At 41.6% G+C, this 23,981-nt stretch overlaps 1 protein-coding gene across 1 annotated transcript; it reads right to left on the bottom strand.

Annotated features, from left to right (window-relative positions):
• Positions 1–213: 213 nt before the first annotated feature.
• On the bottom strand, positions 214–22,716 carry LOC134623746 (tripartite motif-containing protein 16-like). The gene is made up of 4 exons (XM_065470188.1): positions 22,694–22,716; positions 1,859–3,385; positions 1,730–1,746; positions 214–718 (listed from the first exon to the last, which is right to left on the bottom strand). The coding sequence occupies exons 2-4, from the start codon at positions 3,233–3,235 to the stop codon at positions 214–216; spliced, it is 1,899 nt and encodes a 632-aa protein (XP_065326260.1). The 5' UTR covers positions 3,236–3,385; positions 22,694–22,716.
• Positions 22,717–23,981: the final 1,265 nt, after the last annotated feature.

Below are 23,981 nucleotides of genomic sequence, written 5' to 3'. Positions count from 1 at the left end.
CCTGCCGGTATGCAGACTCATCACCATCCTGAATGAGGCCAATGGTGTCGTCTGCAAACTTTAGGAGTTTAACAGCCGAGTTCTTGGAGGTGCAGTCATTGGTGTAGAGGGAGAACAATAGTGGTGAGAGTACACATCCTTGAGGGGCACCAATACTGAGGGACCGAGTTTCAGAGGTGATCTCCCCCAGCCTCACTTGCTGCTTCCTGTCTGTCAGGTAGCTGGTGATCGACTGACAGGTAGCTGCATGGTGACACGCTGAGCCTGGGAGAGTTTGGAAGAGAGAAGTTCAGGCACGATGGTGTTAAAAGCCGAACTAAAGTCTACAAACAGGACCCTGGCATAAGTTCCCAGGCGGTCAAGGTGTTGCAGGATGTAATGCAGCCCAAAGTTCACTGCATCATCCACTGACCTGTTTGCCCAGTAGGCAAACTGAAGGGGGTCCAACTGGTGGCCTGTAATGTCCTTCAGATGGGCTAACACCAGTTGTTCAAAGGATTTCATGACCACAGACGTCAAGGCGACAGGTCTGTAGTCATTCAGTCCTGTAATGGTGGGTTTCTTGGGGACCGGGATGATGGTGGAGCGTTTGAAGCAGGAGGGAACTTCACACAGCTCCGCAGATGGGGGTAAAGATGAGAGCCAGCTGTTCAGCACAGGTTTTGAGGCAGGAGGGTGAAACACCGTCTGGTCCGGGGGCTTTCCTGGGCTTCTGTTTCTGAAACAGTCGGCTCACATCCTGAGTGTGTATTCTGAATTTCAGGTAGAAGGAAAGAGGGGTGAGAGGTGTGATGGTCGTTGAGACAGGATTGGGGAGGGTGATGGTAGTCGTTGAGTCTGGATTGGGGAGGGTGGTGGTGGTCGTTGAGTCTGGATTGGGGAGGGTGGTGGTGGTCGTTGAGTCTGGATTGGGGCGAGTGGTGGTGGTCGTTGAGTCTGGATTGGGGAGCGTGGGGGGGGGGGGGGGGGGTGTGTTGGGGGTCAGTGTCTGAAACAATGTCTATGGGAAGGGGAGGGTGAGGGGTGAGAGTCTGTCTGTCTCAAACCTGCAGTAGAATGTATTCAACTCATTGGCCAGGTCTTTGTTTGCTTCAACAGGCGGTGGGGGGCGTCTGTAACTGGTGATTTCCTGCAGGCCCTTCCACACTGATGGAGGGTCATTGGCTGAGAGCTGTCCTTTTGGCTGCTTTGATCTCCCTGGTCAGTGTGTTCCTGGCCTGCTTGTACAGGGCCCTGTCACCACTTCTTTAGGCGTCCTCCTTGGCCTTACGAAGATGTTGGAGTTGAGGAGTGAACCATGGTTTGTTGAGTATTATGAAGTCACTTTACTACTGTCTACTTAGTTGTAATGCATATATTGGCACACATGCTTGCAGTAAATGCTGACAATGTTGTAAAGAGTGCAGCTGTAGCATACTATACCAGATAAACTATACCATCACATCATTTCAGAAGCACTCAAAGCATCTGCTTCAACATTATATTTGGTCCCAAAAGAGTATGCCGTCTTCATGTAGACCTAACCTGATTAACAAGGTTAAAAAAAACCAAAAAAAAACACCTTCTATTTAAGTTTACTAAACTCGCCAGTAACACCACACTCAAAAAGAAAAAGTCCGGCATAGAGTGGCTGGGTGAATGTGGCCCGAACTTTGTGGAGGAGAGTCATGGTTTTAGAGACGCTGTAGAAAGACAGAATACCTGCACTGTGATCCAGGTACACTCCTACTCTGGAGGACCGAGGACCTGAGAGGGGAGTTTTGTTTTTGTTGTACAAAAACTGATAACGCTCTGTTTTACAACTTAAAGCCCAGGATTTATCATTCCATCCAAATCCACTTTCATCTGAGCGCCCTACTCTACTGATATTTTTGTAAGCAACTGCTACATAAATTGCTCTCCCACTCCACTCCACCTCGTAGTAACAACGTCCAGTCAGACTCTCTCTACTCAGGACCTGAAACCAAAAGGTGAATCTATCTGAATGTTCAGAATGTAATGGTTGTTTTATTACTGTTGCTTTTCTGTTTCCTTCAGACAATAACAGACATCTGTGTGCTGTGTTTGGATCCAGTGTGATGTCACATGAATATTTTAAGAATTCAGCTCTGGTCTTTGGCTCTGGTAGTGACAGTAAAACATCCACTTCAGTGACTGTCAGTGAGATGTTTGTCCATTCCTCTCTCAGAATGTCCTGTAGTTTATCTCTGGTCTCTGACACAGCTGCTGTCACATCCTCAAAGTAGCTCAGAGGACGAATATTGATGCTGGGTGAGTGTGTAGACTCACTGAGTGCTGACAGTGAGGGGTAGTTGTGTATAAAATGGTTGTGATCCTCTGTGTGTGAGAACTGCTCCAGCTCGCCGTCTTTCCTCTTCAGCTCAGCGATCTCCTGCTCCAGCTTCTCCTGAAGCTCTTTGACTCGACTCACTTCAGTTTCCTGCTGGGATCTGACCTGCTGCTTCACATCAGAGCTTCTTTTCTGGATGAGACGGATCAGCTCAGTGAACATCTTCTCACTGTCCTCCACTGCTTTATCAGCAGAGCCATTGATGGCCTCCACCTCCTGTTGAAGCAGCGTCACATCTTTCTCTCGCTCCTGGATTCTCTGCTGGATGTTTAGTCGTCTCACCTCGAGCTCCTTCTGCTTCTCAGTCCTTTCTGCTGCAGCTGGGACTGTTTCATGGCCTTTATGTTCATCCATTGTACAGAGATAACAGATACTCTGCTGATCAGTACGACAGAAAATCTTCATCACCTCATCATGACGAGAGCAGATGTTCTCCTGGAGCTTCTTGGAGGGGGCCACCAGCTTGTGTTTCTGTAATGGAGCTGCATCATAGTGAGGTTGGAGGTGTTTCTCACAGTAAGAGGCTGGACAAGATAAACAGGATTTGATGGCTTTCAGCTTCTTCCCAGTGCAGACATCACAGGCCACATCTTCAGGTCCAGCATAGCAGTGATCAGCTGGAGCAGCTTGGAGTCCAGTCTTCTTCAGCTGTTCCACTAAATCTGCTAACACAATGTTTTTAACCAGGACAGGCCTCGGTATGAAAGTCTTCCTGCATTGAGGGCAGCTGTGGCTTCCCTTCCTGTCCTCTTCATCAAAGTGAGATTTAATACAGTTCATGCAGTAGCTGTGTCCACAGGGAATAGCCACCGGATCCTTCAGTAGATCCAAACAGATTGAACAAGTGATGGTTTCTCGATCCACTTGAACTCCTTGCTGTGCCATTTATCCTCTCAGTGACAGTAGGTGTGTGAGCATTTATTTTGTAGATGGTAACCTAGTTTGACTTCATAGTTGAAGTGTTTCAGTGGTGAATGAAGCTTGTCAAGTTTTGTGTATCACCACGTTGGTTTCAGTCATCTTCAAACTGCAGATCTAAAGGACAGTGATCAAAGAAACATGGGTCATTTTTTCACTATGTTGTGTTTGCATCTAATATATCAGTGTTGATGGATGCCAAATGAGTAGGTGAGTGTTTTGTGCTGTGACCTTTAGTGTTGTGGAGAATTTGGCTACTTTAGTTGGAACACTTGTGAGTGTTGTTGGCCAGGTGATGGCAATAACAATGTGGGGTGGTGAGCCAGCCTTGTTGTGATCATTGTGTGGCCATAGCTCTCCATTTGTGGTTGGTCACTAGCATGCTTGCTTTACTGAACTTTGGAGATTAAAGTAACTTATTGTGGTATGTGACCACTTGTGTGGTGGAGACAACAGATCACTTGGTTGTGGTTATTATTTTTTGCGATAGAATGATATTACCTGAAGTGCTGTGACTTATATTAATCTCATATTAATCAAAATGCCATATAATCATATAGTGTAGTACTAAGTATGGAACGCCAGGACTGCCATAATGAATTACTTAAATACACCATTAAATAATTAATTAAATGTGGCAATAATTAATTAAAATTGGAATTAATTAATTAAATAAATAGTTATGACACATGTAATTAATTAATTATTGACACATTTAATTAATTATTTATGTATTTCACATTTTAATTAATTATTGACACATTTAATTAATTATTTAATGATATATTTATTTATTTCATTTTGGCAGTCCTGGCGCCTGGCTCTCATCATGAATTAATTTTATCTGTCAGACTCACCCATCAAACTCAGGGGGCGGGATTAACGCTGCCCATGCAGCTTCTCTAACACTTGATTGGTTGCCGTGCAATGTAAGTCAAAACAGGTCGATCCTAGATAATTGCTTCTGTAGACTTGAGGCAGCCAGGTATCCCAGAATGCATTTCAAATCACAGGCAGCAATGGTGGTAGTGTAGTTTTAAAATACCCCGTTTTTCTGTCACCAACTACACTTTTAACAGTGTTTTAGCCACGAATGTCGCGCCGTAATCTTCACATGTCTGGTCAGGTTGTCAACATAGAACATGTTTGCAAAAGTGCTCAGATGTTTTCAGAGATTTCACTGCTCTGCTAACAGTCAGCATGCAGAGTGCACCGAGGGGGTTACGTTAACCGGTTTGTTTACATATTCCACTCTCTGTGTTCCACATGTTGCATTCCCATATTCTCATTTTCACCGAACGATCGTCTCTTTCCGCCTGGTCTTGTGTCTCTGTGCTTCTGTAACATAAAGAACGAGCTGACATTTTTCTCACGAAACCAGCGATCAGCTCAACAGACCGTCAGTTTACCTGCATGCATACTCCTCACCTGTCAGCTGTTTAACACCTGCTGCTGATTCAAGAAACACGCCCACGTTACCTGGTGATAGTCACAGTTTAATTGGGCAGCCGGTGCTCGATATAACGCAATGTCAGCGCATTTTTCTGCACAAGATAAGTAAATATAGTATTTCTCCCGAGCGCAGAGCTGCTGGAGCTTGTTTCCTTACAGAGCACTTTATAGGCGAAGCCACTTTATCGGCGGCTGATGTCCAATCACCGCACACAGCTTTGAAACCTCACCTGAGTTTTAGCTCTCAGTGGTTAAACGCTGGACTTAATTCACTCAGGTTTTGTCTGTCGGGTCACGTTTACTTCGCTGTTTTATTTACAACTGAGCAAATCAGTTTGGCTGAGGCTAAAGTTACGTTTCATAACTGCAGAGTTTTACAGACGTTTAATGGTTCACTGGCACATGTGTTAGACTGAACTATTCGCTTTTCTTTATTTGGTGTGTTTTGGATTTAACAGTGAATTTTGAGATTAAACTCACTTTTAAAATGTTTTTATACAAAGAGGAAAGAGAAGGCGCATTTCCAGCGAGAGGAGCAGAGTTTCCTACAGCATGTTCGTCATGAAGACTGCAACCTGGACAGAAATATTATATCATCTGTTTTTTAATAGTTATTCAACTGTATTCTAAGCACCAGCTGTCTGTTAGAATTTTTAGAGTTTACTTAACTAAAAATAAATGAGGTTAACATATAATTTGTGTGATTTCTCTCTCTCTCTCTCTTTTTTTTTTTTCTTTTTCGGTCATGTTATGTTTAACTGTCAAAGGTTTGTTACAAACTATGAAACACATCGTGCAGACTTCTGGATGTTAGAAGAAAACTAATACTGCTCATGAATGAGACTAAAGGCAGGAAGGTGTCCTTTAAAACTAAACATGTTAATAGGACCTCCCTATTTATATCATAGTTTATGATATAGCACGTGCATTTCAGTAATAGCCTACTGATTTCAGTGTAGTGGTGAACAGTCACGCAGCTCACGTGGGCGTTATCTGTGATACTCCTTAACTATAATTTATCCAAGTTAACGTCAGTTAACCATTCAGACAGTTCTTTTGCAATGAAAAACATAAACACATATGCTGCGTATTGTTTACATTGCAGCTGCTTATGCAGTAACCATGGTAACCACGGACTCTGAGCGGCTGGATCGACGGAGGTCAGACAACAATTTTACATGTATGATCTTAAAACAGGACACAGCCATTATCCGTCCTGGCCTCATATCAAATGTGAACGCAGACTGAGTCTATGTTTGACGTTTGCTTTATATCTAATCTTCCTCTCAAACATTTAAACAGCAGCGAGTCTGCAGCTGAGGGAACACAAACTCAAACTGTCGGAACAGGTTCGATCGTGGATTCATTTGGTAATTTATTAAATGTATAACTGTTATTCTAATCTGCTGCTGAGTCTCTTACACTGATGAAAATGCAGAAAACACAGATCACGAACACCTGTTCAACCAATCACTTTCTTTCCACTTTGATCTGCGACAAACTGACGGTTCATCTCTGTTACAGTGTTGCGTTAGACTGCTATATTTTTGTGTTCTTCATGCTGTAGATTTTCAAGTCTCTGGAATAGTTGGCAGTATTAAGGATGCTTTTCTGTAAAATCACATTGATATGACCCGTGACATATTCATAGATGACAGTTAGTCAGCTGGGAAACTCTGGGTTAACTCAGAGAGCTGAAGATATCGTGGATATGCTGACCTCGCTCCGTGGTATACCAACCCATGATTAATATTCACGTTAAAAATATTAGCCGAACATCATGAAGTCTGTATGTGTTTCACAGTGTCGAACAACCTTTGTACAGTTAAAGCCAGCAGTTACTACATGACGGAAACACCAACGTTATCTCTCTTCTGCGATTATACGCAGGTCACGCTGATTACTGAACAAAAACCCAAAGATCAGCTGTTAATCGAATTTATTTGCTCTCTCTCCTCTTTAAACATGTTTTTAATGTTAGTTATAATTCAGAATTGGCGACTGAAACACGTAGAACACATACGAACATCAGGAAATAAAACCCCGATAAATAACCTCAGTAAAAGAAGTCAGTGTCAGCGGGGGTTATTACAGCTGTGTACCGGGGCCTGCGCTTTGTCGGCGGTAATAACAGCTCGATTGCTTGCGAGGCGAGCGGGTCTATCCCACGCTTTGCCGTGAGACTGGGCAGACATCTCCGAAATCATCGAAGCACTTTTGCAAAGAGGCTGTATCTTGACAAACCGACCACACATATGAAGATTAAACCACTACATTCTTGGCTAAAAAATATTAAAACGGTATTTGGTGACACACAAACAGGGTTTTTCAAAGTTCAGTTCTGTTAGTTTCCACATGCCGGTTGTGCTAAAAACAATGGCCACCAGGCCAAAGCAATGGTTTTGACTCGATCAGCGTTAACCCCGCCCCCTGAGTTTGATGGGTGAGTCTGACAGATAAAATTAATTCATGATGAGAGCCAGGCGCCAGGACTGCCAAAATGAAATAAATAAATCATTAAATAATTAATTAAATGTGTCAATAATTAATTAATTAAATGTGTCAATAATTAATTAATTAAATGTGTCAATAATTAATTAATTACATGTGTCATAACTATGTATTTAATTAATTAATTCCAATTTTAATTAATTATTGACACATTTAATTAATTATTTAATGGTGTATTTAATTAATTCATTATGGCAGTCCTGGCGTTCCATATTAAGTGGACACAGCCCTGAATAATAAAGGCATTAGAATACATGTCCTTTAGTTGTAGACTCTCGCCCACGTTTGCCTGCAGAACAGTAGATAACAGGGAACCATCTTCTAGTGGAAACTTACTGAAATGCTGTTGTTTAGACTAGAATGGGGTGCCCGGTAATAAAACTGTCAAGTGCCCGTCACCATTTTGAGATCTGCGGCAACGTGTTATGCAGGACGCATCTCCCTTCTAGAAGTGATTGTGTAAGAGAATAAAGTGTGAAATGGTCTACTGAGCAGTGTGTTGTCTTCTATCGAATCAAAAGAACTCGGTGAAGTGTTGATTTTTAACAATTTGGTGGCTCGTCCGGGATTTCAATAGGAGGCTAAGGAAGACAGATTGGTAAGCACCACCTTTAATCAAAAGTGTGCATATTGGAGCTTATCTAAATTGTCTGTTCGCTAAGTTGATCGAATACTCAGTGTCAATTTGCTGCAGTAGACAAAGAGGCAGTGTGTGATCCATCCCAGTGTGTTATTATACCCACAATTTAGTTGCTCTAAGTAAACAAGCCGAGTAAATGGATTGGTGGTTGCAGATAACAACTGAAATGAAGAGTAAAAGTAACTAGAAAAAATTGCATTTCCTGCGAAAATGCTGTGTGGATGCCTTAACGCCGAAGCTGTCTGCTGAAAATAGCTGAAAAAGATGAAAAGTTGCAAAAAAGAAAAAAAAAATTGTATGGTGGTGAAGAACTGAAAATTCTGCTGAAAACAGGTGAAGAAGCACAAATTTTTTGCTGAAAAGTGGTGAAAAGCCAAATGTTCTACTGAAAAGGGGTAAAGACGGAGAAATTTTTGCTGAAAAGTGGTAAAAAGAAATTTTACCATGAGCAGGACTCGAACCTGGCCTTCCTGGTCTCAAGGCAGGTACTCATCTCACTGACCCAAACTCATTCTCTCAAGGAAGAGGTGGATAGACTGACAATTCTGCTCAAATGAGCAGAAGCTGCTGAGAATTGTGCTGATAAGAGGCGAAAAGGATGAAAATTTTGCAGAAAAGAGGTGAATCAGCAGAATTTCTGCAGAAAAGAGGCAAAGAAGCAGAATGTTGCGCTGAAAAGAGGTGAATCAGCAGAGTTTCTGCTGAAAAGAGTTTTTTTTTCTGAAAACAGCCCAAAAAAGCTGGAATTTGTGCTGAAAAGGGGTGAAAAAAATGAAAATTTTGCTGAAAAGGAGTGAAGAAGCTAAAGTATACCAAATCAAAGTATTTGTGCCAAACCATAGTATTTCTGCCATATTGTGGTATTTGTGCCACAAAAGTTACCACATTACAACATGAATACGGATTAAAGGTGAAAGAAACTGGCAACAAATTCCTCCACTACAAACCAGTCTGATACCACTTCTTTGCAGTGTTCACGTTTACTAAGGCACTACCCAAAAGGCGCCACAAGAGGGCACTCCAACACAAGAGATGACCTATGTACACTGATGCACTTAGTAACAGTCAGCCTCCTACTTAGCCACTACATAATACAGCGATATTACAGTGTACAAATTCACATAAATTTGTAGGGGGAACAAACAAAGCAGGAACAAGCCCAAAACAATAAAATAACTGGGCTGCCATAGCTATCGCTAACTAGCACATACGCTAAAGGTAACTAAAACCAATACACACAAGTAGCAGGGTAAACATCTTAAGCATGAAACATTAACTCACGTTTATGTGACACACCATCCCCAACAAATACAGGATGGGCTATTTGCTCCCCTTCCCAGCAGCTCTCTCCTCAATTGTTAGCCCAGGAACGAAGGAAGACCATCTAGATCAAAAGTCCCATGAATTCCCTCACTGCTCAGAGGCTGCTGGGTAATGTAGCTCACAATAACACAGGTTTTTCTACAAGCACAAATACTATAACATAGCAGAAGTACTGTGATTTTGTTGAAATACTATGCTTTAGGACAAATACTATGATTTGGCAGAAATACTATGTTTTAGGACATATACTATGATTTGGCTCAAATACTATGATATAGCAGCAATACTATGTTTTGGCACAAATACTATAATTGAGTGCAAGTAATTTAAGATAACAGAAATACTACGATTTAGCAGAAATACAATGTTTTTGCAGAAACACTAATTTCACTCAAATACTTTGAAATAGCCGTAATACTATGATTTGGCAGAACATAACAGAAATTCTACGACTTAGTAGTAATACTATAACATAACAGAAATATTCATTGGGCACAAATACTATAATTTGGCACAAGTACCATGTTTTGACAAAATCCCATAATTTGGCACAAATACTATGATTTGGCAGACACTATGATTTAGCAGAGATAATATGATTTGGCAGAAAAATACTAAACTTTGGCACAAATACTATAATTGAGTACTTTAAGATGAGAGAAATACTATGATTTAGCAGAAATACAATGTTTTTGCAGAAACACTGTAATTTCACTCAAATACTATGAAATAGCAGTAATACTATGATTTGGCAGAAATACTATGTTTCAGTACAAATACTATGACAAAGCAGAAATACTATGACTTAGAAGTAATACTATAACAAAAGGGATTCCTCAAAATACTATGAAATTGCAGTAATTCTATGATTTGGCAGAAATACTGTACTTTGTACAAATACAATGCTTTGGTACAAATAGTATATTTTGATTTGAATACTATGATTTGGCACGATTAGTATGATTTAGTACAAATACTATGAATTGGCAGAAATACTGTGACTTAGTAGTAATACTATAACATAACAGATATACTGTGATTTAGCAGACATAGTATGTTTTTGCACAAATACTACGATTTCACTCAAATACTGTGAAATTGCAGTAATACTATGATTTTGAAGGAATACTATGATTTGGTAGAAATACTATGCCTTAGTAGTAATACTATAACATAACAGATATACTATGATTTTGCAGACAGTCTATGTTTTTGCACAACTATCACAATGTGGCAGAAATACTATGATTTGGCACAAGTACTATGATTTAGTAGAAATACTCTTATTGGCACAAATACTATGTTTCAGTACAAATACTATGATATGGCAATAATACTGCGTTTCAGCACAACTACTGAGATTTGATTGAAATACTATGATTTAGAAGAAATACTATGACTTCGTACAAATACTACTATGTTTTGGTTCGAATACTATGATTTGCAAAAAATACTATGATTTGGCACAAGTACCATGATTTAGTACAAATACTACGAATTGGCAGAAATACTGTGACTTACTAGTAATACTTTAACATAACAGATATACTGTGATTTAGCAGACATAGTATGTTTTTGCACATATACTACGATTCTGCTCAGATACTATGAAATTGCAGTAATACTATGATTTTGAAGGAATACCATGATTAGGTAGAAATACTATGCCTTAGTAGTAATACTATGACATAACAGATATACTGTGATTTAACAGACAATATGTTTTTGCACGAATACTACGATTTCGCTCAAATACTATGAAATTGCAGTAATACTATGATTTTGAAGGAATACTTTGATTTGGTAGAAATACTATGCCTTAGTAGTAATACTATAACATAACAGATATACTGTGATTTAGCAGACATAGTATGTTTTTGCACAAATTCTACGATTTCACTCAAATACTGTGAAATTGCAGTAATACTATGATTTTGAAGGAATACTGTGATTTTGCAGACATAGTATGTTTTTGCACAAATACTACAATTTGTCAAGAAATACTATGTTTGGGCACAAATACTATGATTTGCTATAAATACTATGATTTGGCACATATACTATAATCAGCAGATATACTATAACATAACAGAAATTCTACGACTTAGTAGTAATACTATAACATAACAGAAATTTTAATTGGGCACAAATAACATGATCTGGCACAAATACCATGATTTGGCAAAAAAATACCATGATTTGGCACAAATACAATGATATGGCAGAAATACTATGATTGGGTACAAATACTATGATTTGGCACAAGTAGTATGACTTAGTACAAATACTATGATTTGGCAGAAATACTATGATTTAGCAGAAATACTATGTTTTAACATAAATAATATCTTTTGACAGAAATTTCTGCTAAAAGGTACTATTTCTGCTTTTTAGCAGAAATACTGCAATTTTGCATAAATACTATGATTTGGGATAAATACTATGATTTGGCAGATATACTATATTCAGCACATATACTATAACATAACAGAAATACCTCCACCTACTAGTAATACTATAACATATCAGAATTGTCATGATTTGACACAAAAACCATGATTTGGCACAAATACCATGATTTGGCAAAAATGCTATGATTACACAGAATTACTATGATTGAGCAGAAGTACTAAGATGTAGTAGAAGTACTTTGATTTAGCACAAATACTATTATGGAGGAGTAATACTTTAACATGGGAGAAATATTGATACACACACATACACAGAGAGCAAAGGGAACAGTGGCTGTTAAGAGTCTGGACTTGGTATATCTAGGTCAGCTAAATTGGCTGCACCTGCTGTAATCAGCCCTTACACACACAGACAGAGAGAAGTATGAGTCTTCTTCAGTGTATTTCTCACATTCAGGACTCCCCTCGAACAAATGGCCATAATTTCCTAACCGTAGGGGCTAGAACGCTCATTCTGACACTGTTTTGTTCAGAAGAGATGGGGGAATCTGCAGGTCTTCATAATTCAGAGATAAAATATAAAGTATTGAAGATATATGACTTGTAATACACTGTAACTGAGTAGAGACAAAGCAAAACTGCCTTGACTTGCCCTCAAACAACGTTTTGTAACTCTAAATCTATATGGAGCATCAAAATCATTCTTTCACCGTACGAAACAGCAGGCTTTGGTGAACAGTCATGGAAATTTTCAGGTCTCTGTGGAAATCCATCAAAAAGATTTGACGAGAGAAAAAAGTGCCGCATTTCCAGAGTTTGAAATCTGAACAGATCTGAGCGAATGATGAATTTCCTACCCTCAAACAAGTGTAACTCATCTCAGAACGGTAATAGGTGAGAAATAACTTCTTGAATTGTGAGCATCAGGAGTGTCTGAAGATATATTTGCACAAGCCTCATGTCTCAACTTTGTTTCGTTAAGGAGATATGACGATTTGAAAATGCCTCTCATTACAGAAATCCAGCGCTGATTTTGAACAAACTCTCCATTGACTCTCTAAGGAGACTTTACAGACTTTGTGTTGCTCTGAGGAGATTTGCCAAAATTCTGTAACACCCACAACAATAACAGTGACAATTTCTGAAAGCCAGCAAAAATACCTACGTTTTGATGTATAATTTGTGGGGGTTGAGTGGAAATTGAGCGAGTAGCAAGAAGTTGTTCAGACATGAAGAGAAAATTCAGAAAGGACAAGTGCACACTCTGAGTTAATTGCATAGCAACCATAACAACGCATGTATTTTCTGAAAAATCACAATTTTGCAACTAAAAACTTAAAGAGGTATAAAATTAAAACGGTAGAAGATCTGAAAAAGCTGAATCATACAGGAATAGCCCAATAATCTGAGAACATTTTAAAGTTTGAATGGAGTTTCTAGGTGAAAGTATGAGGAAGTAGTTAAGTTTCAAAAACAAGCAAGTTTTAGCAGAATTTCTGAAGAATTTTAGAACTTTCCCATTCATTCCAATGGGACAAAAAATTGCATAAAAAGCTTAATATTTTAAAAAGTATAATAGTTAAAAGTACAAAAAGATATAGCACAAATGAGCACAAATAGCTGAATATTGTGAAATTTGAACTGAGAAAATAGCACAAAAACTGCGGAAGTAGTTAAGCGGCGAAGAACGGAGCAACTTGAAGAATAAAGTATAAAGAATAAAGAGAAACAGGAACTCAATAGTGTGGAAGCCCTTTTAGGGCATCCACACAACTAGAAAAATTTGCATTTCCTGCGAAAATGCTGTGTGGATGCCTTAACGCTGAAGCTGTCTGCTGAAAAGCTGAAAAAGATGAAAAGTTGCAAAAAGTTGTACGGTGGTGAAAAAGAAAATGTCACCCTGAGCAGGAGTCAAACCAGGCCCTCCTGGACTCAAGGCATCTACTCAGCTCACTGAGCCAAACTCATTCTCACAAAGAAGAGGTGGACAGACTGACAATTATGCTGAAATTAGCAGAAGCTGCTGAGAATTGTGCTGATAAGAGGTGAAAAGGCTGAAAATTTTGCAGTAAAGAGGTGAAACAGCAGATTTGTGCTGATAAGAGGTGAAAACGCTAAACTTTCTACTGAAAAGAGGCAGAACAACCTGGTTCTGCTCAATTTCAGTCCACCAATCAGAGGTATTGCCTCTGTCTGCTTCATCAGGCTGTGTACTTTTGTGTAAAAAAAAAGAAAGAAAATGTTACCATGAGCAGAATTCGAACCTGGCCCTCCTAGTCTCAAGGAAGCTAGTCATCTCACTGAGCCAAAGTCACTCTCAAAAACAAGAGGTGGAGAGACGGACAATTCTGCTAAAATGAGCAGAAGCTGCTGAGAATTTTGCTGATAAGAGGAGAAAAGGCTGAAAATGTTGCAGAAAAGAGGTGAATCAGCCGAATTTCGGCTGAAAAGAGGGAAAGAAAGATGCACTGAAAAGAGGTGAATCAGCAGAATTTCTGCTGAAAAGAGCTTTCTGCTGAAAACACCTGAAATAGATGGGATTTGTGCTGAAAAGGGGTGAAAAAACTCACAATTCTGCTGAAAAGGGGTGAAAAATGAGCAGTATTTCTGCAGAAAAGACAGAAAGAAGCAGAACATTGTGCTGAAAAGAGGTGAATGAGCAGAATTTCTGCTGAAAAGAGGGTTTTTGTTTTGAAAACAGCAGAAAAAACTGAAAATTTTGCTGAAAGGGGGTGAAGATGCTCAAATTTGTGTTGAAAACAGTTAAAAAAAAGTTTAACTGTGAACTGAATAATTTGTTGCCATAAGTGGGATTTGAACCCGGGCCTCCCAGTCTTAGAATGGCTGCTCATCTCACTGAGCTAAAACACAGATCAGCCCGGCGAGCAGAAATAAGTGACCACATTGATAATGTGTTCCATTCATTTCAATGGGCAAAAATATTGCAAAAAATATTCAATATCTCAAAAAGTATAGAAGTTATGAGCACCAAAAGTCATAGCACACATTAGCAGAAAGAGCAGAATTTTTTAGAGTTTGAACGGAGAAAATCGGCTGAAAACTGAGGGAGTAGTTAAACGGCAAAGAACGGAGCAACTAGAAGAATAAAGATAAAGAATAAAGAGAAACAGGAAAACAATAGTGTGGATGCCTTGAGGCATCCACACAATTATCCTAGGGCGTGGTTGCTCTACTCGCTCGCGGATGCGAGGGCGAGGCCCATGGGACGGGACTAGGGTGGCAACCTGGGAAGTTGAGGACCCCTGAACAGCTAAATTGGAGTGTGGGATCCTCATCGCAGTTGAAAGCCTGCACAAGAGTGGGCCCAAGTTTTTTCGCTGGCTAGATTCCGTGCGGGGGGTGGGGGGCGGGGGGGGGGGGGGGGGCGAGCCCGTGCAGCGCCTGTAGGCTGTGTGCGTGAATGTGAAAAGCGCGAGAGGTCGCGTCTCGATTGAAATTGAGTAGTTAAATTCACCGCGGTTGACAGCCTGTATGAGAGTGGGCCCAAGTTCTTTAGCCAGTTCAATTCTGAGTCGAGATTGGTGACCCTGCTACAGTGTCTTTGACTGAAGAACCTGAAGAGTATGAAGCATTTTATAGGCGGGGACAGAGAGAGCGACGTGAGGAGGAAGAGCGAGGACTAGAGAAAGGGGGTTGTCGTATGCACCTGTGCAGCCAATCCAAAGGGGGAAAGGTCCACTGGGACACCGAGAGCGAGGGTCCTGGACAGTACCCCATATTGTCTTCGAGCGGCAGAGATAGAATTACTGAGGGAGGGGCAGGGTGGCTGAGACAATTGGACCTGATTTAGAGGGGGCGGATTCACATCGCTGGGAGAAACACTTGGTGCACCATCTTCATAAGTATAAACTGGAGAAAGACAAAAAGAAAGGTGATCTAGAGGAACTTGAAGAACAATTATTGAAGCTTAAGGTGGGAGAAGCAAGACAACAGGCGTCAGATAAAAAGAAAGAGGGGAAAACTGCTAAGGTGATGGTGACTCAAGGTCATCAAACTGACCCTAATCCCCTTGACCCACACCCAAATAATTATCGGCCGAATCCATATCCAGGATACTATGACGGACTGCAAGCCGCGCCCATGCCGAGCTGGGGTGGTAATATGGGGCCCAGTAGGGGTAGGGCAAGAGGCCATGGTGGCTCGGTGGGTGTGAGGGGGGCACCTGGCTGCGGAAGGGGAGTGCCTGGAGCGGGACGTGGGTGGCATGGTATTTGTTGGATCTGTGGTCAGCCAGGGCACTGGGCCAGAGACTGTTATCAGCAGCAGCCTCAGCAATACACTGGTCAGCTACAATGGGGCAGAGGCGGACCCCAATATCAAGCACCTAACCCACACATGACACCCGGATCACGTCCACAATTCCCGACCTGGGAGGCCGGCTGGGATGGGCAGCAGTGGATGCAGTGATATACCCCACAGAGAGGCCGGGGAGACAGGGAAAGGCAGACCCATTGCTCCCAATGACGGTGAATGGACTGACTCTGCCGTTCCTGGTTGATACTAGAGCCACATATTCCACCATCTGTGAGGCTCCAGGAGAGACGTGATTATCTGGGGACGAAGTCAGTGTGGTCGGCTTCTCTGGGGTTCCAATGTCGCTGCCTGTCACGACACCTTTAAAGACTGAACTTGGTAACCAAGTAGTGACGCATCTGTATGTGATTTCAGTACAAGTCCCAGTAAATTTAATGGGCAGAGATTTGCTGATTAAACTTGGTGGCGTATGTGAATTCACAGGCTTTTACTATGACCCCGCTGAGGGAGCAGAGACTCAGTAGAGTCTTGGAAGCCCCAAATTTGATATTCACACATGAACAAATCAATATGGCAGACCAAATGGGATCTGGAGAACCACATCTCTGCACCCAGGTGGTCTGGAAGGAAGAAAAGACTAGACCAGACCTTAAAGCAGAGCCATTAGAGGGGGCGGAGGACCTCTTCACAGATGGCTGCTGTTTTAGGCTATGCAGGCTATGCAGTAGTGAGGGGAGAAAATGGAAGACTGGTGACTGAAAGAGAGGGAGTATTCTGGGCCCACCAGTCTGTTCAGAGAGCTGAGCTTAAAGCTGTCATTAAGGCCCTGAAATTAGGGAAAGGAAAAAGATTGAACATCTACACGGACTCAGCATATGTGTTCGGAGCTGCACATGTGGAACTGGGCCAGTGGAAACGGGCTGGATTTCGAACTTCAGCACAACAGCCCATCAAGCATGAAAAGGAAATAAAAGAGCTGGAAGAAGCTCTAAAAGGACCTTTGGAGGTGGCAATCATCAAATGCAAAGATCATGATGATTCAGACAGACTGCAATCGACAGTCTGTGGCGAGAGGAAACAGAGTAGCAGATGAGGCGGCGAAGAAGGCGGCTGGATACACGGGAGTGAAACAGATGGTGAGTATGGGTATGGAGTATGAGGTAACTCCTGGATTGGAGAAGGAGGACATCATTAAAAAGCAGGAGAAGGCCCCACTGGAAGAGAAATCAGTATGGAGAGAAAGGGGGGCCAGAGAAGTGGAGGAAATATGGAGAGGACCTAATGGGAGACCGGTCCTAACGGCAGGTCTGGCAGAGAGGAAGATTAGAGAGGCTCATGGCTTAGGGCATGTGGGTGTGACCCAGATGGAGAGGAATCTCTGTCATTGGTGGCACCCATACCTGAAGACCATGGTGCGGGAGCATGTGAGGACTTGCCTGATCAGTGGACAGTACAACTCCAAGGTAACAGTGAAGCCAGAGATGGGTAAGTTTCCCCTGCTCCAAAGACCCGGGCAGGAGATTGTAATCAATTACACGGACATGGCTATGTCCGCAAAAGGGTTCAGATATCTGCTGGTGTCTGACAGGGTGGCCGGAAGCATGGCCAGTGAAGAGAGAAGATAGTAAGACGGTGACCTGGGTTAGAATCTGTTAGGCAATTTAAAGCACTCAAGGCTCTTGTCTCAAGTTTTACATCACAGGTGGCCACAGATCAAGGACAGGAGCAGAAGGTGCCAAAGGTGAAGTGGGTGTGTCTGAAGGTCTTCAAGCGGAAGTGGAACGAGCCGAGGTGGACAGGTCCGTTCGAAGTGGTGACCAGGACCTCACATGTAGTCCAACTGAGAGAGAAAGGTGAAACCTGGTATCACTGGAGTCAGTGCGCTGTGGCGGTAGAGCCTAGGAGGTCCGAAAGGCTCTGCAAAAAGGGGGACTCGGCTGGTTAATTCAAAACTCCCGAGAGCAAAATGTGTCTGATTGTGTGGCCTGTGCGGCGGCCAGACCATATTTGTTTACTGAACCAGCACCCCTGTATCCAGATCGCCGCTGGCGGTTTAAGTGTATGAATAGATTAACTAGGGAGGCAGTTTCGGAGGGCAACTGCACCATGTTGGCCAGTCTGTTTCCCCCAATTGATAATAAAACTATATTGGGACCATTCACACCGAGAAAAGCAAATGATACCCGTTTTAACTTTACTGTTTCTGAACCTTCCAGCCACAAGCATGACGCCGGTGAAATTCCAGCTGACTGGTGTGTAGAAGTTTTTCCAGCCAGGGGGAACGCCTCACGGGATAAGGACACATATGGCACGATCTGGTTTGTATTATTATTGCGGAGGATATTGTTTGTTTGTGAGAATCCCAAGGGGAACATCTGGCTTGTGCGCCTTAGTACAGTTGAGGGCCCCATTAATTCTAGTGGGTGAAAAGAGGGTCTGATTGGGTAAACCCGGCACTGCCCAACTAACGGCGAGACGTAGACGTCATGTTTTGAGGAAGCGTTCAACAAGCTTGTTTGACCTTTCTACGGGTTCACCAACGTATATAGACTGTATTGGTGTGCCCAGAGGAGTGCCAGACGATTATAAGTTGGCTGACCCAATTGCGGCTGGGTTTGAGAATTTGCCTTTGATTGCAGGGCTTATCCCAATTACTCCAAATAAGAATGTGGACCGTATTAACTACGTCCATTATAATATCCTTAGATTGGCAAATTTAACCCGTGATGCTGTAGGAGGATTTGCGGAGCAATTAGGACCCACTTCTCTTATGACTGTGCAGAATCGAATGGCATTAGACATGTTGTTGGCGGAAAAGGGGGTACTTGCGCGATGTTTGGCGATATGTGCTGTACTTTTATTCCTAATAATACAGCCCCTGATGGATCCGTGACCAGAGCGTTAGAAGGCCTGAAGACCTTGTCTACAGTGTTGGGCAAGTTACTTTGAAAAAGTAATTAATTATAGTTACTAGTTACTTCTTCAAAAAAGTAACTGAGTTAGTAACTGAGTTACAAGATTCTAAAACTAATTAATTACTTGAAAAGTAACTATTGCGTTACTTTAAAAAAAAAAAAGTGTTTAACCCTCTGGGGTCCAGGGTATAATTGGCCATTTTTAAACACGTTTAATTTGACCTCCACATTTCACCTTTAAAAACTATTTACTTTGCCTTGTTTGGTATCATCTTTTTCAGCACAACCTCACGTATCTGAATTTACAGTTATGTTTTCATTTTGACATACTGTATTACCACAATTGATCTAAAATTCAGACAAAAAAGATAAAATCCGAGTAGAAAAAGTTATATTTTTTACTGTAACAACCACAAACATGTGTAATGAATCATATTTCATAACTTTAAATGCAAATATAAATTTTCAATTTTAAAATCATATGCACAAGTTTTGCAAACAAAAAGTTATTTGCAGCCATTTACCTTTTACCCCTTTTTAATAACCATTTCAAACTATTTACAGAACAATCAGCTGTTCTGCATGCAATAAGATGCCACACAAATTATTTGTGCCACTCCAAAAAAAATAATTTCTGCCCACTATAAAGGAGAACATCACAGCCTGATACCTGCAGGTCTGACAGCAGCAGGTGTATCACTCCTGTTTTCATTCAGCAGTCGCCTCATTGTTCTGACACACAACACAAAACTATCCACAACACTACACACTAACTACACAAGACAACACATTAACTACACACTCCAAACATGCTACACGTCACAACACAGCACACAAATCTCTCACATCTCAAAACTCGCGCTCTCTCTTTTTCTGCTGTCTCTCTCGCTCTTTCTCTCTCGCCGTCACTCCTAAAACTTCCCCCTCTTCCGTAACAAGCAAATGTCATGTTGCCATATCATTTTTTGATTGGTCGACATGGTGCATATTTCCACCAACACGAACGAGCTGTTTTTGTTTTTGTTTTTGTGTTTTTTTGGTCATAAGCAGAGAGTGCTTGCTAGCGCTGTCCTTAGACAGTAAACATGATGAAACTATTCAGGAAAAAACGCCGCGTATATATTGTTTATCATGACTCTGGTTTTACGTGGCCTATCAACACAATTTATAAACTGGTATAAATCACCTTGTTGCTTTGTCATCTTGAAGTGGTCATGTGGCTTACCACGACTACTTTAGTGTTCCTCAGTCAAACAGCAGCACTCATGCGATTGTTTTGCCCCCCTAGCTCCAGGTGTTGTGCCAGAAAGTGATTGCTGTCCGCGGGAGCGCGCACAGCTGCTTAAAGCTGTAGCGCCCAGATTACTTACAGCTATTTCTGTGCAACTGATATAAGATGCGGTAAGCTGAACACAGCTTCAGCCGTCTGTTTGTTGAAAAATAGTAACGCGACCGCACCGCATTTTCTTGTTAGTAACAGTAATGGCATTGTAACGATAGAAATAGTAATTAGTTAGACTACTCGTTACTGAAAAAAGTGACGCCGTTACTTGTAACGCCGTTATTCCCATCACTGCTTGTCTAACACCATGCACGAGCATTTGGGAGTCAATAATCCATCAACCATCTTCTAGTGGAAACTTACTGAAATGCTGTTGTTTAGACTAGAATGGGGTGCCCGGTAATAAAACTGTCAAGTGCCCGTCACCATTTTGAGATCCGCGGCAACGTGTTATGCAGGACGCATCTCCCTTCTAGAAGTGATTGTGTAAGAGAAAATAGTGTGAAATGGTCTACTGAGCAGTGTGTGTGTTGTCTTCCATCGGATGCCTATGAGGATCAAAAGAATGCAGTGAAGTGTTGATATTTAACAGCTGATACTTTTGGTTTTGTGTTGTAGCAGGTCAAGTAATCATTTTGGGTTTGACTGTTGTCCTCCTTTGTGTTGGGTCATTAGTTTTTGTGTGTTCAGTGTGGCAACTTCAAATCCTCATGCAGGGGCATCCATGCTTAAAGATGCGAACTATAGTTATGTGAACACTGAGCTTCTGCTAGCTTTTACTTTTCTTTCAGGTTTGGGGATCAAGGACCAGAAAGCTTCGGAGTGGGTTTTAATTTATTTTAGGGGTCCTAGAAGAACCCTTTTGAGGGAGGAGGTGTAACGCCCCTCTGCAGCCCCTAATCTCCTCAGTGTGTTCAGCTGGTGCTAACTGGCCACACCTAGTCAGGTGTTGATAAAAGCATACCTGAGACAGGCTTTCCAGAAGGCTCACTAGTCTTTGCCTTGGTGGCTCAGCCGTTTTAGCCAACCTGCTATGCCATTTTAAGATAAAACCTCTTCTTACTAACACTCTGGTATTTGTCTCCTTTTTTTATGTTGCGGCTTTTGAGTCGGGTCGTAACAGCCATGCTCGTCTGAAAACCCTTTAGAAAATTGGTCATTAATTTATTTAAATTGATAATACTACTTTTCCCCAAATCTGGTTGAAAGGGGCATACCCTGGAGCCAGGAGAAGGGATCATCTGCAAGAACCTGAAGACACGCTTTAAGACTTGAGACTAAAACAAAACAAGCCACATTGGCCAGCCCTGCTGTGGACCCAGGAGGTGCTGTAGAAGTGTGGTGCAATGTGGATCAGGTAGCATTTAGAGGTGAATGCCCTGGTGGGTCCATTCTTGGTATCAAGTAAGTTTGAAGCCTGCAAATAGATGAGGGGGTTGCTTCCCTGCTTCTCTGTGTCAGGAAATAGATCCTGACTTGTTTGTGTATCTGTGCAGAAAGACAGTTCAGAGTTCATCACCCTCTGGGAGTCAATGGGTGGGGTGCTGGAAAATGTCTGTGGTGAGGCATGGTCGGCGGTGCCGTGCGGACGCACCTGCACGGCATCCGCAATCACGCCCGTCTGTTAAAACACGGGGAGTCAGGTGTTGGTAAACGATTGTGGTGTGATGTATGTGCGGCTGCAGGCAGAGAGCTGCAGCCGCGGAATGAATAAAGATGGCTCTCAATAACAACTTGTGGTCCTGCCGTGCCTTATTCACGCCATAGTGTCCCATCTGAGGACTTCAGTGTTCTGCTTGGGGACCACAACACTCCCATGGGCAATGATGGTGAAACCTGGGGGCAATAGCTAGAAGACCCAGAATGCCCAGTGTGGAATTAAGTGGTGTTCTGTTCTTGGACTTCTATGCAGTTTGTCCAAAAAAAAAAACCCCCCAAAAAAACCCAAAACACTTTGTTCTAGCTTAAGAGCGTCATTTAGTGCAAGTCACACAAAGTCAGCCTAGAAGATTTTGTAATCACATCATCAGAACTCAGATGAAGAGAAGAATTGAACTGTCAGCTGATCACCACCTGTGGCAAGTATGATTTGGTGAAAGGAGGAGGATGTTGGATAAAGCTGACATTCCTTATTATGCTGGCAACATCTGGCAGAGACCCAGTGGGAGATCAACCCTCATCTTTGGCAGAACTTCAACAGCATTCTAAGAGAGACTGAAGACAATGAGTTTGACCACAGCCCATACTTCCATTGTTGAGACAGCCTTATAGATCTCTGGGTAAAAGATAAACGAATCTCAGCGCATATATATATATATATATATATATATATATATATATATGTGTGTGTGTATGTGTGTGTGTGTGTGTGTGTGTGTGTGTGTGTATTAAAAAAGGCAGAAACAAGCTTCCATATTCCATATTTTTTTTTAACCCCTGTATCAAATATATTACTGAATGAATCTGTCACTCCCCTTTCCTTTGCCAGTAACAAGTCATATTATGAATTGGTTGTAAAAGTACACAATTAAGGTTTATTAGATTCCCCAGGTTTATTAGAAATTATTTTAAACTAGTCTGTGTCACAAAAACGGTCATATCTCAAACTTTACTCACAGTTTTAGCAGCTCTCCTCCGTGATGTATTCTGGGATATTTGGCTGCACAAAGTCCACACAAGTCACCACCGATGCACTCTCAGTAGAATGGGAGGAGTGAGAACAAATCCAGGCTGTCAATGCACATATTTATTTCCACACACTCAGCCAGTATATTTCAATAAGGAACGTAAAACAGCGTTGCAACCAGCATGTTTTAAAGCTAACAGAGGCGTTAAGAAAGCCATTACCAAAACGTTACATTTCTCATGATTTTTCCTCCTGCTGCTGAAAGCAAGAGTTAATTAAGTTAAGAATGACTCAGTCTGTCATTTGGATTGAAGCCAGACTTGCGTGATCGGAGCGACTTATATTTGTGTCCCTATAAAGTCATTTTAAAATGCTACAATTACCTTGTGGATTTTAACGGTCTGCCCTAATCTCATAGTACGTATCTCCTCCGGCTGCAGGTCATTGATGGGATAAAGTGGATGGAGAGTCGCTCCAAGCCGGGTGTGTACGTGAAAAAAAACGCCCTATGCACACAAAAAACCCCGACATGAAACTGCAAGGTGGTACAATTACATTAGCGGTAGATAGTACGCACTAAAAACTACAACTTCAATGGGTTATCCAGCAAAAAACCTACTATTAGACTAAGACCACATCACAACTTACCGACAGCAGTGACGCAGCAGAGTGAGGGAGGAAACACGGAAGCTCAGGAAGAATAAACAGTAGGCGTGCAGCAGCGGGTTTTATTCCTCCCAGACTTTATTTAACCACTGTCATACATTGTTTTTTAGATTTCAAAGAAGACTCCGTGCAGCTATTCGTTTTCCATGTATTTGATTGAAATGACAAACTGCTCTAAAATGATTAAAGAGCGTCATTTTGATCTGTGAATGTGAAAGTTAAGAGTCTGTTAATAGGTGCAGATCTCTGGAGGGGAGGCAGGGGAGTTTCCAGTCCACATTTCCAGAATGTGGACAATAAGGCACAGTTGGGAAATCTGATTATTTAATAGGATTAAATATCGAGTAAATAGAAACATTGGGTATGACTTTTCAGGCCAACGTGCCAAAACAGGCATTTCTGATGTCTTTTTATACTACACTTTTCCTTCTCTTTCTTGCTAAATTCTTTAAGAAACTCTTCAGTCATTTTACACTTTACAATTTGTTCTGAATAACCTGTCTTTTCTTCATTTGAAGGGTAATTCTTGGAACGCTTAAGTTTTCTTGTAAGTTGGTGACTAAGAGCAATTCTTAGAAGCTGAAAGCTTTGTAAATGTAAACATGTGGCCAG

This window comes from Pelmatolapia mariae, linkage group LG3_W (genome assembly GCF_036321145.2).
Source record: "Pelmatolapia mariae isolate MD_Pm_ZW linkage group LG3_W, Pm_UMD_F_2, whole genome shotgun sequence".
Taxonomy (NCBI): domain Eukaryota; kingdom Metazoa; phylum Chordata; class Actinopteri; order Cichliformes; family Cichlidae; genus Pelmatolapia; species Pelmatolapia mariae.
The sequence above is the reverse complement of the archived record's forward strand: the minus strand, read 5'-3'. Positions and strand labels throughout refer to the sequence as shown.